General features: G+C 44.2%; 1 protein-coding gene across 1 annotated transcript in view; it reads left to right on the top strand.

Annotated features, from left to right (window-relative positions):
- Positions 1–531: 531 nt before the first annotated feature.
- Positions 532–12,149, top strand: part of CPS1 (carbamoyl-phosphate synthase 1) — a 91,844-nt gene continuing 80,226 nt past the window's right edge. Inside the window, exons 1-5 of the mRNA XM_054636161.2 lie at positions 532–654; positions 6,514–6,623; positions 10,515–10,659; positions 11,233–11,322; positions 11,860–11,916. Of these exons, the coding sequence (XP_054492136.2) occupies positions 532–654; positions 6,514–6,623; positions 10,515–10,659; positions 11,233–11,322; positions 11,860–11,916 (525 nt within the window). The remainder of the gene's footprint in view (positions 655–6,513; positions 6,624–10,514; positions 10,660–11,232; positions 11,323–11,859; positions 11,917–12,149) is intronic.

The following is a 12,149-nucleotide window of genomic DNA, read 5'->3' as shown; positions in this document are numbered from 1 at the left end:
ATGTGGCCTTGGACATTTCCAGGGATGGGGCAGCCACAGCTTCTCTGGGCAAGCTGTGCCAGGGCCTCCCCACCCACAAAGGGAAAAATTCCTTCCTAATATTTCATCCAAACCTGCTCTCTCTGTTTGAACCCACTCCCCCTTGTCCTGCCACTACATGCTCTTGTATTCTTGGGGTGATTTCTCTTTCAGGCTTTGCTATCTTCCAGGTGGAGTTAAAGCCCCTGTGACAGTGCTCAGAGAGCAGCCTGAGGAGGAGAAGTGTTGCAAGGGTGCCTAAGCAGCAAGCACCCCTCTGAGGAGGGCTGGGAGGAGGTGGGGCTGCACCTGGGACTTTTAATGGCAGAATAAATGGGAGGTGGAGGGCAGTGCTGTACAGTCACTTCAGTGTTCCTGCTGTGCCTCTGTGCTCTTCCCCTGTGATCTACAGGAGTATATTGTCAGCACCAATTCTTGAAGAAATCCATACAAGCAGATTTTTGTTTTCTCTTCTGTGCTTTAAACTTTAGTTACCCATCAGCAGCTTTCAAGATGACAAGAATTTTGACAGCTTGCAAAGTGGTGAAGACTTTGAAAGGCAGATTGAAGTTTTGCAATGTGTCTGCTGATCACTGGAGTTTCTCAAGGACAGGTACCAGACTGTTGAGCATCAAGGTAACAGTGAACTTCTGTTGTTTAATAGATGTGTTTGGCATGCAGAGATAACTTGCTGCAGATAACAGGGCTTACCTAGAGACATGAACCAGAGGAAATTTGTCTGAACCCTAAGCAAGGGGGTTGCTTGGCTAAATGGTCTTATTAGCTAAGCAAACACACTTTTTGTCTAGTCTGGAATGGAAGTTATGGGGCAAATTACACCAAAAGGTGTAAGTTCAAGGTTTCAGTTAATTATTATATAGTGTTTTCTTTAGGAACACCTCACCCTTCTACAGGACTGATAGCTAACAACAGATGTTTCAGTCCATATGAGAATGAACTGGCTGAATATTCAAAATTGTGCATCACTTGAGGCATAAAATTCTATTGAATCCATACAGAATCCATTTTCAATGTATTAGAAACTACAGTGGCTCTGAGGTCAATTGGAGAGGTAGACAACTCTTGTGAAGGCATCAGTGTATCAACTCTGGATTTTCTGGGGCTGGACCACTCAGTTGATTCCCCCAGCTTTCTAGTGCTTTTTGCTACAGGAGCTGGAATAAATGGGTGAAGTGGGACTTTGTGTGGCAGTTCTGTAGCACTGAAGTGCTGGGTGAGTTCTCTCAGCATGCACTTTGCATGGAAGAGGCACTTTTGCAGAGGTGTTGTGTTGAATGAACAGTGCAATAGAATTAGCACCTGGAGGAGTGGTGTTTCAGAGTGGTAGGGAACAGCATAGAGAGACTTGGACTGCAGGTGCTGCCTTACCTGGCAGGGTGGTCTAGGGGGCTGATCAGTATCACTTCTGTGCACTGGGGTTTCTCTTACCTGCCCCACAGCCACTCATTAATCAGGACTCCTCTGACCTCCTTGCAACAGACCAGTTATTTGGCAGGACAAAGGGGGAATGGATTCAAACTGACAGAAAATGTTTAGATTAGATATTAGCAATAAATTCTTTATTGCAAAGGTGGTGAGGCACTGGAAACAGGCTGCACAGAGAATCCAGTGGAAGGTGGCTCTCTGCTCATGGCAAGAGATTGGAACACAGTGATCTTTAAGGTCCCTTCCAACTCAAACTAGTCTATGATACTTTTAAAACAAAAATTCCTCTTCAGTGGAATTCAGGGTAAGGCAAGAAGTGTTCCTGCTAATACACCTTCCTTCAGCATGTGAGTTCCCAGTTTCTTTGCATCAGAGTGTGGAACTTAAGTCTAGTTGTGAGCAAAGTGAGCAAGCAGTGACCTGTGGCTGGGTTTGGTGTTCCAAGCAGCCCTAGAGATAATGGGTATTTTTGAGGAATTTGAGGAAAGAGTGAAATGCAATGTAAGCATGCTAGAGTTAAAGAAACATTTGGATAACACTCTCAGGCACATGATGGGATTCTTGGGATTGTCCTGTGCAGGGACAGGAGTTAGATGAACTTGATGAGCCTTGTGGATCCTTTCCAACTCAGGACATTCTATGATCCATGATGCTGTGTATGGACTAATGGCAGTATTAGGTAATGGTCTCATTCTTCCATTATTGCAGGCTTAAATGAGCATTTAGTTGCCTTTAATTGCTTTTTCTTGCTGGGCTATTTTAGGAAACATAACAAAATACAATGAAAACATCTAACCTGTATATAAGTGAAGTATTAGACAGCATGAGGGAGAGGTGGTAGTTTTAGAGAAATGCTTCTCCCAAGTTTGTATTCTGTCCAGTTTAAACTCACCCTGTGTGGGAAAACACCATTGTAGGTGAGTAGTGTTAGATGTGGGGACTCACAGGTCCATATTTCTCTCTTACATACCATCTTTCCATTCTAAATAAAAGATGGGCATCCATGAGTGAAAGAGGAGCAGGGAGCAGAGCAGAGACCCCTCAGGGCTCTCAGTAGGGATGCTTAACATCACTGGTTTCAGGTTAATCAAGCTTGTTTAAAATTCAGGAGAGGCAGAGAGTCTGCTGGCTGAAGTTCTTATTGTTTAATGCTCTTCTGAGGCCAATGTAGTTAAATGGGCATGTAAAGGTAGTGTGAGCAATAAATAGGTGGCTTGTAACAGTACAGCTGGCTCAGTAAGGAGAGGTTTGGGAGAGCTATAAAAACCACCAGGAATGAGCTAAAATGTAGTCAGAAATGAGGAAAATTTTGTGGAGTGCTGGCTTTAGAAACTATTTCACATTACTGCAAAAGGACTCTGCAAATGCATTTGAGGCAGGTGGAAAGAAATGGGGCAGTGACTGCAAGGAGAGTAGAGAGGTGAGTGAGGAAGCCAAAGATGAGTCACAAGCTACTGCACTCCTTGTTTTGGAGATGAAGGGGATGTAAAATGGGGCCCATTCCCATATAGATGGGGGAACTTTGTGAATTGTTACTGTGGGGGAGAAAAGGGGTGCTCATTTCCATGGGTCCTCAGCGACTTGTGCTGGGTACCTCATCTGGCTTGGTTCACTCTTCTCCTTTGAGTTTTGTGATGGACAAATATTTGTGGCATTGCTATGAACAGCCTTGAGGACGGTTCAAGTTGTAGAAACTGTGGCTTTGTCTTGGATTATAAAGGAATTAATCCAGTGCTTCTCCCCAAAAAATATTCTAAGTGTGAAGTTTCTTTGGTGTATCCCAAAACACTCATCTTGATTCATTCTTTTTTATTTCCCTGTCTTCTTGTCTCAATGTTAGCCAGGAACAAATGTGCCAGAGCAAAATCAGATAGATACAGATAGTTATACACAGGGTTGGCAAAGAAAGTCTTGACTGTTAGCCATGCCCAGATAGATTTCCAGCCTGTGATGGCACAGTACTCACAAGAAGAGTGAGAATCAGTTTGATTTTTCTATCAAAGAGAAAATTACTCCTTTTTTGCTGGCTATTGGTCTTGGGAGAGTGAAATGTAGCTCAGTCCTGGCACCAGCTTTTTATTGTAGAAGGAATCTTGGAGATCTTGGATTCTTCTCTGCTTCTGATATGCCAGCTGTTCTGTAGCCAGCCAGGTGTGGGCCAAGAAATGCGGCAGAGGAGCTGGGCTGTGTGGAATTGTACTGAAGATTTTTTGAGATTTTGCAGATCTTTATCATCCACTTTTTAGATAGGAAGGGATGCTCCAGCAGGGAACTAATTTCATCTGCTTTCTTACTTTCTTACTGGGTTTAGGTTTGTTTTTATTTTAACTTCTTAAGTGCTTTCTTTACTTGATGAAGTGGGACCTGAACGAGTTGACTCTTCAAGCTGCTTTGACAAAATACACAAAATCTGTCAATGTGACATCAACATGACCCTTCCTGTTAGCCATCTTCATCCTCAAAGCTCTTGAAGAGTTCTGCAGCCTCTCTAGAGCACAGGGCCTTTTGCTAAAGGTGAAGCTACTGATGTGTAGGAAGAGGAAATCAGATTGCAAGTGGCATATCTTATATTGGGTGGGTGTGGTAGAAACAATTTAGTTGAAATTACAACAGAGATTTATTTGAGGCTATGTGGGGATGCTTTTGAGAAGGGTGAAGACAAAAGGACTTGATGGAAGCTCTGGGGGGTTGTTTATTTCTTGCTTGTTCTTTTTTTGAAAGGAAGTATTTCTCCCAACTGATCCCTGATTGAGCCAAGAGGCTTTCTCTGTAGCCTGTAAATCACATTTCACCTTAAAAACAAAACTGAGAAAACAAGGTAGGCTGGCAGCTTAGGGATAAGGTAACACCTCCACTGGAAATGTAAGCAAGAATAATTGCTTTGAGAATGCTCAATGAACCAACCACTTAATTAAGAATAATAAATCAAGGAAGGGAGGGAAACACTTGAACATCTATTCCCTGCTATAGCTGAACTTGCAGGCAGGTTATGGTTGCTCAGGGACATTTTTCCCCATTACCTGAACACTGTGTAGGGGCTCTACTAGTATAATAAGGGCTTCTGTTCAACAGAAATGATTTCTGTGCTGTCTGGTTTAGAAGGGAGGTGGGCAGTGGTGGGAGGAAGGCCATGCAGAACTTTAGTGAGGGTGAGGCTCTGAAGCTCACAGTGATTGCTCTGGGGTTTGGCCTTCAGCACTTGGATGAATCTTAAATTTTCTGGTCATTCCACCATTGTGGACTTTGTTTCCTGAAGGATTCTGCCAGGCTTGGTGGCAGTTAGGACCACAATTGAGGCAACTGCCCCAAGGTGTGCCCAGTGCTGGGAAGCCCACAACTTCATTTTAATTTGGTCTAAACCTAGGGGATTTAGCCACAAAAATTGTGTTTATAACTGGGGAGGGAGGAGATGTTGGTGTTGCTGACTAAACTGTCCAGTGGTGTGGGATGGTTCCAAAAGTTATGGCTAAATCTTTGGAGAATGACTGGGTGTTTGACATTAATGAGGAAAAAATGGCAAGGCTAAAAGCATCCCAGATGCACAGAATTCAATTACTTGGCATCTCAGTTTGATTTTTAGTGTATTTTGCAGTACATTAGTAATTGATCTGTGTGGTATTTGTAACTGCAGAGGGGCTGTAAATGAATGTTTGGCATGATGGTTACAAAATGTTCAATACTGAGAATGAAATTTCTCCTTGCTGTGATTGTTCATCTGATTTACAGCTAATGGGAAGTAGCTCTCCAGCTCCTTTCTGCAGCAAATTGATCTTGATTTTTCTTTTAAAAATCCCAGTAAGAGGAATAGTTCTGTAAAAGAAACCAATATGAAGCTAAATCATGGTAAGAGCTGCTTCCTGTGGACTTGCTTGGCACATTTCCTGTGGCACAAACCACTGGGATTTTTGCACTGGTGGTCACTCTGCCTGTGCCTAGGAGACAGCTGTGCTTGCCATCCAGAGCTGGAGGTTTATCAGGGTCCTGGAAGTTCATAGTCCAAGTTCTTTTAAGCCAGGAATTCATTGGCAAATTTATTAACAGCTTTGCTTACTCTTTCTCCTCCTCTGCATGTCACCAGTGATCCTGCTGAGGGAATCTCCCAACTCATTCTGTCATTTCTGCTGTGCATGTAGTCATTATTTATTTGTCAGAAGTTGGAGTTCTCTGGTGGTTTCCCATCCAGTGCCTGGACAGAGTAAGAAAGGTTTAGTTTCCAAGTGGGACCAAAGAGGGTGGTACACTTAGTCTGATATGTGCAAAGACCCAGTTGTGACAATGAATCTCTTAAGGACTTCTGTAAAACTCACTCTGTCCCACTTGCCTGGCTGTGAAATAGTGATGAAGCCTGTAAGGGATCCCTCAGTTAGTGTGGGACTCAGTTCTGCTGAACCCTCTCTGGAAGGGGTATGATTTCCTCTAAGCTGCTTGTTTCATAGCTGCTTCTTCTGGCACAATTTATGCCTGTCCCTGAGGTAACTGAGACCATGAGCATCCATCTGATCCATGAGTTCCTCTGGTCCAGTGTCCTACTGCAGAATACACTGCTATTTTGAATTTTGCTGTCTGACACCAGTTCATTAAACACACATACCTATTTTAGTGGCATTGCTGTATGGTTGCACCAGAAGTTAAGCACCTATCAAAGGTCAGAGCTGGATGAGAGCCAGCAGAGTCAGCAGCAGGCCTTGAGCAAACATTGAGGAGGGAAGTGATCCTTTCCCTGCAGGGTTATGATGTTGGTAAATTACAAGATGTCGTATGTAGAAAAAATGAGCTAAGGCATGGGAAAGGGTGATCCCACAGTAAAAGCAGCACATACTCTGCTTGCAGGGAGGTTTGTCAGCTCATTAGGATAACAAGGTTTCCTAAGAGTCAGAAAGAAAAAAGGCATCAGGCTGGTAAAAGAGGTAATGTCTTGGCAACTGGGAGTGGAAGAAGGGCAGGAGTACCTACAGTGCTAGGCATGAAAGGCAGGTATCCTAGGTGATGCCTGAATAAACATCAAGCCTTTCCTCCTGTGTTTGAGTCTCTTCATGTGCCTTTCTCTAGGTGCAGACAGCAAACTTGGTGCTGGAAGATGGGATGAAGATGAAGGGCTATTCTTTTGGCTATCCATCCTCCACAGCAGGGGAAGTGGTGTTCAACATGGGGCTCTCTGGGTAAGGCAACAGCAAATGGCATCCGGGCATCAGGACTTCTCTGGAAGCTTGTTGAAGTGTGAAAGCTGCTTTTTCCAAGCTTGTAGGGTTCTGATCCAAGCAGGTGGTTTTCTATATTTATTATATTATTATTATATTATTATATTTATTTTTCTATATATTCAATATCTACTACATTGTAGTCCAGAGGTACAGAGAGAGATAGAATTAATGAAGATGTTTCAGGCAGACCCCTTGTGCCAAAGCATTTGTGGTGATAAGCACCTTAAAGACTGACCTAATGATGATAATGAGATACATAGGGTTCAGATCACTTCCTACTGAATTGCTGAGTCAGAGCAGAGAAGCTGTCTGTTGTCCCTCTAGTGCCCAGATCAGCTATAGAAGTTTGAAGCATCTGCAGCCTTCTTGGTGATGGAACTTGGCTTCTGAGTGCAAAATTTTTAAACCCCAGGTTGGTCACCTTTATGACCCATCTCTTATGTAATTTGTTGGCTCACACCACAGGTAAGGATATTTTTGCATTCTGTGCCTTTGCAGCTAAAGGGCAGGATCAGATTGATGCCTAACCTAGCATGATTTTCTGTCTTCTCAAGTGGTAGAAACCTATGGCTGACTTAGGTTGGCAGCCAAATGCTGCCAGTGCTTTTGTTGGACTGCTTGAGCAGAGGAATGGGGTTTTTGGTAAGGACAGGGAAATGTCCTTGGGGATTTAAGACATCTATGAAGTTGTTAATGCCTGAGCTGCTTCTGCAGTCATTCATAGCTGTCTTTGCTCATCTGCTTTGTGCTCCCCACATTATGCTGTCCTTTGGAGATCTCAGTACTCACAGGTTGAGTTTTAAAATGATACCTTTGGTGAGAATGTTAAATTGCTGCAGAGGGGAATCAGTTTGCAGAGTTTTGCATTAGGAGACAATTATTTAAGCATTTTGACAGCACTAATTACTGGCTGTGTTAATATACCTGCCAACAAGCCACTGTTTAATATAGATCAGAATGATGGAGGGCACCAGAGTTCTCTTCTCATTGATAGATTATGGGCCATAAATCTTGGCACATGACAAAAGTCAAGTAGGACCTGAAGGATTAATTTCCTCTCCATGTGTTACTGTGGCAGTAGAAGTTGTGTTTGCTCATTGTCTAATCATTTGGAGAGGATGCTGTGACAGAGATCTCTTCTGTGCTGGGCAGCATATGGGCATGGAGAAAACACTAAAAATGTAAGGAAGTATCTTCGGAGCCCCCTGTAAACAGAACATGACCTTGATTGATTCAGAGAAATGGAAAACAAGAGTTTGCAGCATTGTTGCAGAACATAAAGGTAGCAGATTCCCCTACCAGTCCAGGGATTGCTGCCCATTGAAAGGAACCCTGGAGCTGTACCTCCTGCTCCTGATCCCAGAGATCAAGATCTGGGTATCCAGAGGAACCCAGCTGTCCCTTCTCCCTGACACAGGAAGAGGCTGTGCCAGGGTGAGGGAGGTGCCAGGCTGCTGGGGCACAGGGCAGTTTGTCATGATAGGGAGCAAGAGGTGAGTGCAGGGGTGCTGATAAGTCTCAGACCTGCTTTTTGTGAAGTGGGTGTTTCTGGGTGCTGAGTGGGGTCAGCATGGGTGATTATTAGGCAGCTCTGCACTTTGTCTCCTCATCTGGACCCCCATGTTCTGATTCATGGTATAGAAATGGGAGGCAAAGCACTTTATGTGCATACAGCTCTCGGGCCTGAAGTAGCTGAAGCTCGCTGAAATGTTGACGTGTTGCTCTGGACTAGAAGGCCAAGAGCACTCTTTTAGGGATGAAATGTTGAATTTTTGATAGAAAAGCAAGAGGATGAACTTTTCAGAAGCATTTGCTGAAAAAAAAATAAGCCTACTGTTGCAGCTGTATGTTTGGCATAGAAACAAAAAGAGGTGGTTTCTCATTAAGAAAGAAGAGTTACAACCCATGAAATGTCCCATGTTTGAAATGGCCCCATAAAGGTGTTTATCTCTAATAAATGTGTGTTTCCCATGATATTTTAGTGAGAGAATGGGTTGACGGGAATTTACTGAAATCAGGCAGACCTCTGGGCAGGCACAGCAAGGGTTAGACCTTGCAGCACGTTTGGAGCTGGTGTTTCCATCTGCTCCTCTGTGCTCCACACAGCATTGTTCCTGCTTAAAGGGCATTGTCTGAGCTCTGCCTGCACACCCCACCCAGAGCCATGGCTCTCTGTCCTTGTTTGCTGGTCACAAATGACATCAAAGGGCAATGACATTAGCTTTGTCAGTAACAAGTAGTTTTTTGGAGGCATAACCAATAAGCTCAGAAGGAGAGAACAGTGCCCAGCATGCCCATGCCATGTGCCTGGTACCTGCTGCAGTTTTGGGATCCCACTGCACTTTGTGTGGTTGCTTACCTGCAGCTGCAAATACAGATTTGAATACCAGGAGAGGCTTACCTGAAAATATTTCCTGGCCAGTGTTTATTCAACCTGTCATTTCTCAGTGCTGGCTGGTGTGCTGTGTTTATATCTGCCAGCAGCCAGTCCTGCTTTTGTGAAGATTTTCCCAATGTTTGACAATTAATCTTCTGGCAGTAAGTCTGGTGTTCCATAAAAATGTCTCTTGTGACTTGCTGATATCTGGTAGATGACTGGAGTTGCCAATTAGGTACTGTTTAAACAATAATGACAATAATTTATTATATTTTGTACAGGGCAGATTCATCCCAAAGTCTCTTTATGTGTTTGGCTCAATATTTGTGGGGATAACTTCATCTGTTGCTAAATTGCAGCTGCTTTTGGGTTGAAAGACAATAATTGTTTAAGGGAGATTTGCAAGAGTATACTATAGACTAAGGGAAAAAGTGAGGGGCTGTTTGTTAATTTGGAGCTGAGGAACAGGAGCATATAGACCACATTTACCCTGTCCCCCTATATATGGTTGAAAGTGGGACTGGACCTACTAGTTGCAGGGATGATACTTTGTGGAGTCCTAGTTTTGCTCCTCTGCTGCAGAAGAATGTTCCAGTGTGCTTTTAGCTCTGTCCTTGCTGAGAAGGGCATTCAGGTGCTTCACAAACTGCCAGGCTTCTGCTTTGGGGCTATGACAGGACATGTTTTGGGGCTGTGTGACCAGGGGTGCAATGCTGAATCCCAAAGCTTTGTCCTCAACTTGCCTTCTGCAGGGATACACAAACCAGCTTCCAAGCACTTAGGAGTCTGGTCAGGTGAAATGGATGGTGCTCTGTGGCTGGGAACATGGAGAATGCCAGGGAGAAACTTCAGAAGTGGGACCATGGCAGGGTTGGTGGCAGAGAAGGACCCAGAGCAGTGAGGAGGAAACCCAAAGACTTGTCTGTCCTCTCCCACAAAAAGAGCAATTACAGCCCTGAGCACCCCAAGACAAGCTCCAGAGTGTGGAAGGGACAAAACCTGGGCAAAACCAGCTCTGTTGTCTGATGGTTTTTCAGTTGGAGCTTTCTGCTGCTGCTGAGAGGGGAGAGCTCCTACAGCACATGGAGGTCAAAGCACTGCCAGGGGTGTGCCCAGGGAGAGGCCAGGCCAAGCTGTTATCAGTGATACTCTGTGCAGGGCTGAGATCTGCCTGCCCTCCCTGTACTTGATTCTCATGTTAAATCAAAGGACTCTGAGTTTGTTGATGTGCTTTCCTTAAATGAAACATGACAAGCCAAAGCATTTCCTTGTTCTCCATGTCAAATGTTTAACCACAAATGGCAAAGGCAGGGTATATTCACAGAGGTGTTTGCTTTTATTCTGAGAATATCTTCACATGAACATCATTTCTGTCTTTTTGGGAATTCAGACCTGTCTTGTTTTCACTGGTTCTGTTGTGTTCCTTTTGACTCCAGACCTATGTACTTTCCTTCTACTGCTTCTTCACCTAGATACACTGAAGCCTTGACAGATCCCAGCTACAAAGGGCAGATTCTTACCCTGGCTAACCCCATAGTTGGGAATGGTGGAGTGCCTGACACAGCTGCTTTGGATGAAATAGGCCTCAGGAGATTTCTGGAGTCTGATGGGATCAAGGTAATGGTGGGAGAAGCAGTGCTGATCAAAGGGTTATGCCCAGTAGCCTGAGTAAGAGTTTACTGGCTCCTTCATAGAAGAAATCAGTGATACTCAACCTTTCTTTTTCTTCTTCTGGTATTTTCCTGTGAAGGAATGGTAGCAAAAAATACTCCATCTTGATTTCTGTACTAAGCCATGTGCCTTCTGGAAGTACCTGTTCTGAGGTGAAATAACTATTTTACACACAAACTCTATTGAAAAATGGAGCTGACTTTTGAAATGAAAGGCTACTTACAAGTGATAAGTTTTCTTACCAAAAAAAAATCAAAATAAAACATTTTTTCTTGTCCTAAATTTCCATTTTCTTTCTTTTGACAAGAAGTGTTTTGTCAGCTCAGTGCAATTTGCAGCTTTGGTTACCAAGGCACATTCTTCTGTGATTTTCCTGGTAAAAATGCCCAGGTACAGCCATGAGCTAGCCTGAAGTCTGCCCATGATATGGTTTATGGTGAATGAATAGTGCAAGTTGGAGGTACAGGATAAATACAAAGGTGATCCTCCAGTGCAAAATGATGTTTCTTCTCTCTACAGGTTTCAGGTTTACTGGTGCAGGATTACAGCAATGAGTACAGCCACTGGCAGGCTACTAGGAGCCTGGGAGAGTGGCTGTATGAAGAACAGGTGAGCAATACTAGATGTAACAGCACAATGAGAACTGACCTGGATGGAAAGATGAGCTCTTTATTGTTGCAGAGCATAAAGGTGGCAGATTCCCTACCAGTCCAGGGGTTGCTGTCCATTGAGAGGAACCCTGTAGCTGCACCTCCTGATCACAGAGATCAAGATCTGTGTATCCAGAGGATCCCAGCTGTCCCACTGTGCTTTTTGGAGCAGAAACTAGATTTGAGCATCTTAGCTAATTATGAGTGGGAACAGGGAGGAGAAGTGAAGAGCTGCAGTGAGGCAGCCTTGGTAAGACTGCTGCTGAGAGCCTGAGCTCCTAACACAGGGCCAGGCTGGATGGGGCTGTGAGCAGCCTGCTCTAGTGGAAGGTGTCCCTGTCCATGGCAGGGGGTTGGAATGAGATGAGCTTTAAAATCTGCCAAACCAAACTGTTCTATGATTCTGTGACTTGTTTTCATAAAGGTGATCTGGGTGCTGTCTTCTTTCCATTTTTTTAGCTGCTTGTTCTCTAACTTGTCCTTGGGTTTTCTTCAGGTGCCTGCACTGTATGGGATTGATACCAGGATGTTGTCCAAATTAATTCGTGACAAGGTATGATCTGCTTCCCTTGATCCAGTTGCATTAACCTTGCTGGGCCCTTTCCAAACCTGGAGTAGCAATGGTACTGCTGGGCTGCCTTGACTTCAGATCAGATCCATGTGCTCTTCCAAAGGCTTCTGTGCTGCTGGGCAATGCTCTGATCCCAAGGAGCCCCCTCTCCCTGGCTCTGCTCTGGGTTTCCTGTCCTGCACAAGTGAGCCAGCACAAGGTGATGTAAATGAAAG

This window comes from Agelaius phoeniceus, chromosome 7, assembly GCF_051311805.1.
Source record: "Agelaius phoeniceus isolate bAgePho1 chromosome 7, bAgePho1.hap1, whole genome shotgun sequence".
NCBI lineage: Eukaryota > Metazoa > Chordata > Aves > Passeriformes > Icteridae > Agelaius > Agelaius phoeniceus.
This window is presented reverse-complemented; position numbering and strand designations above follow the sequence as displayed.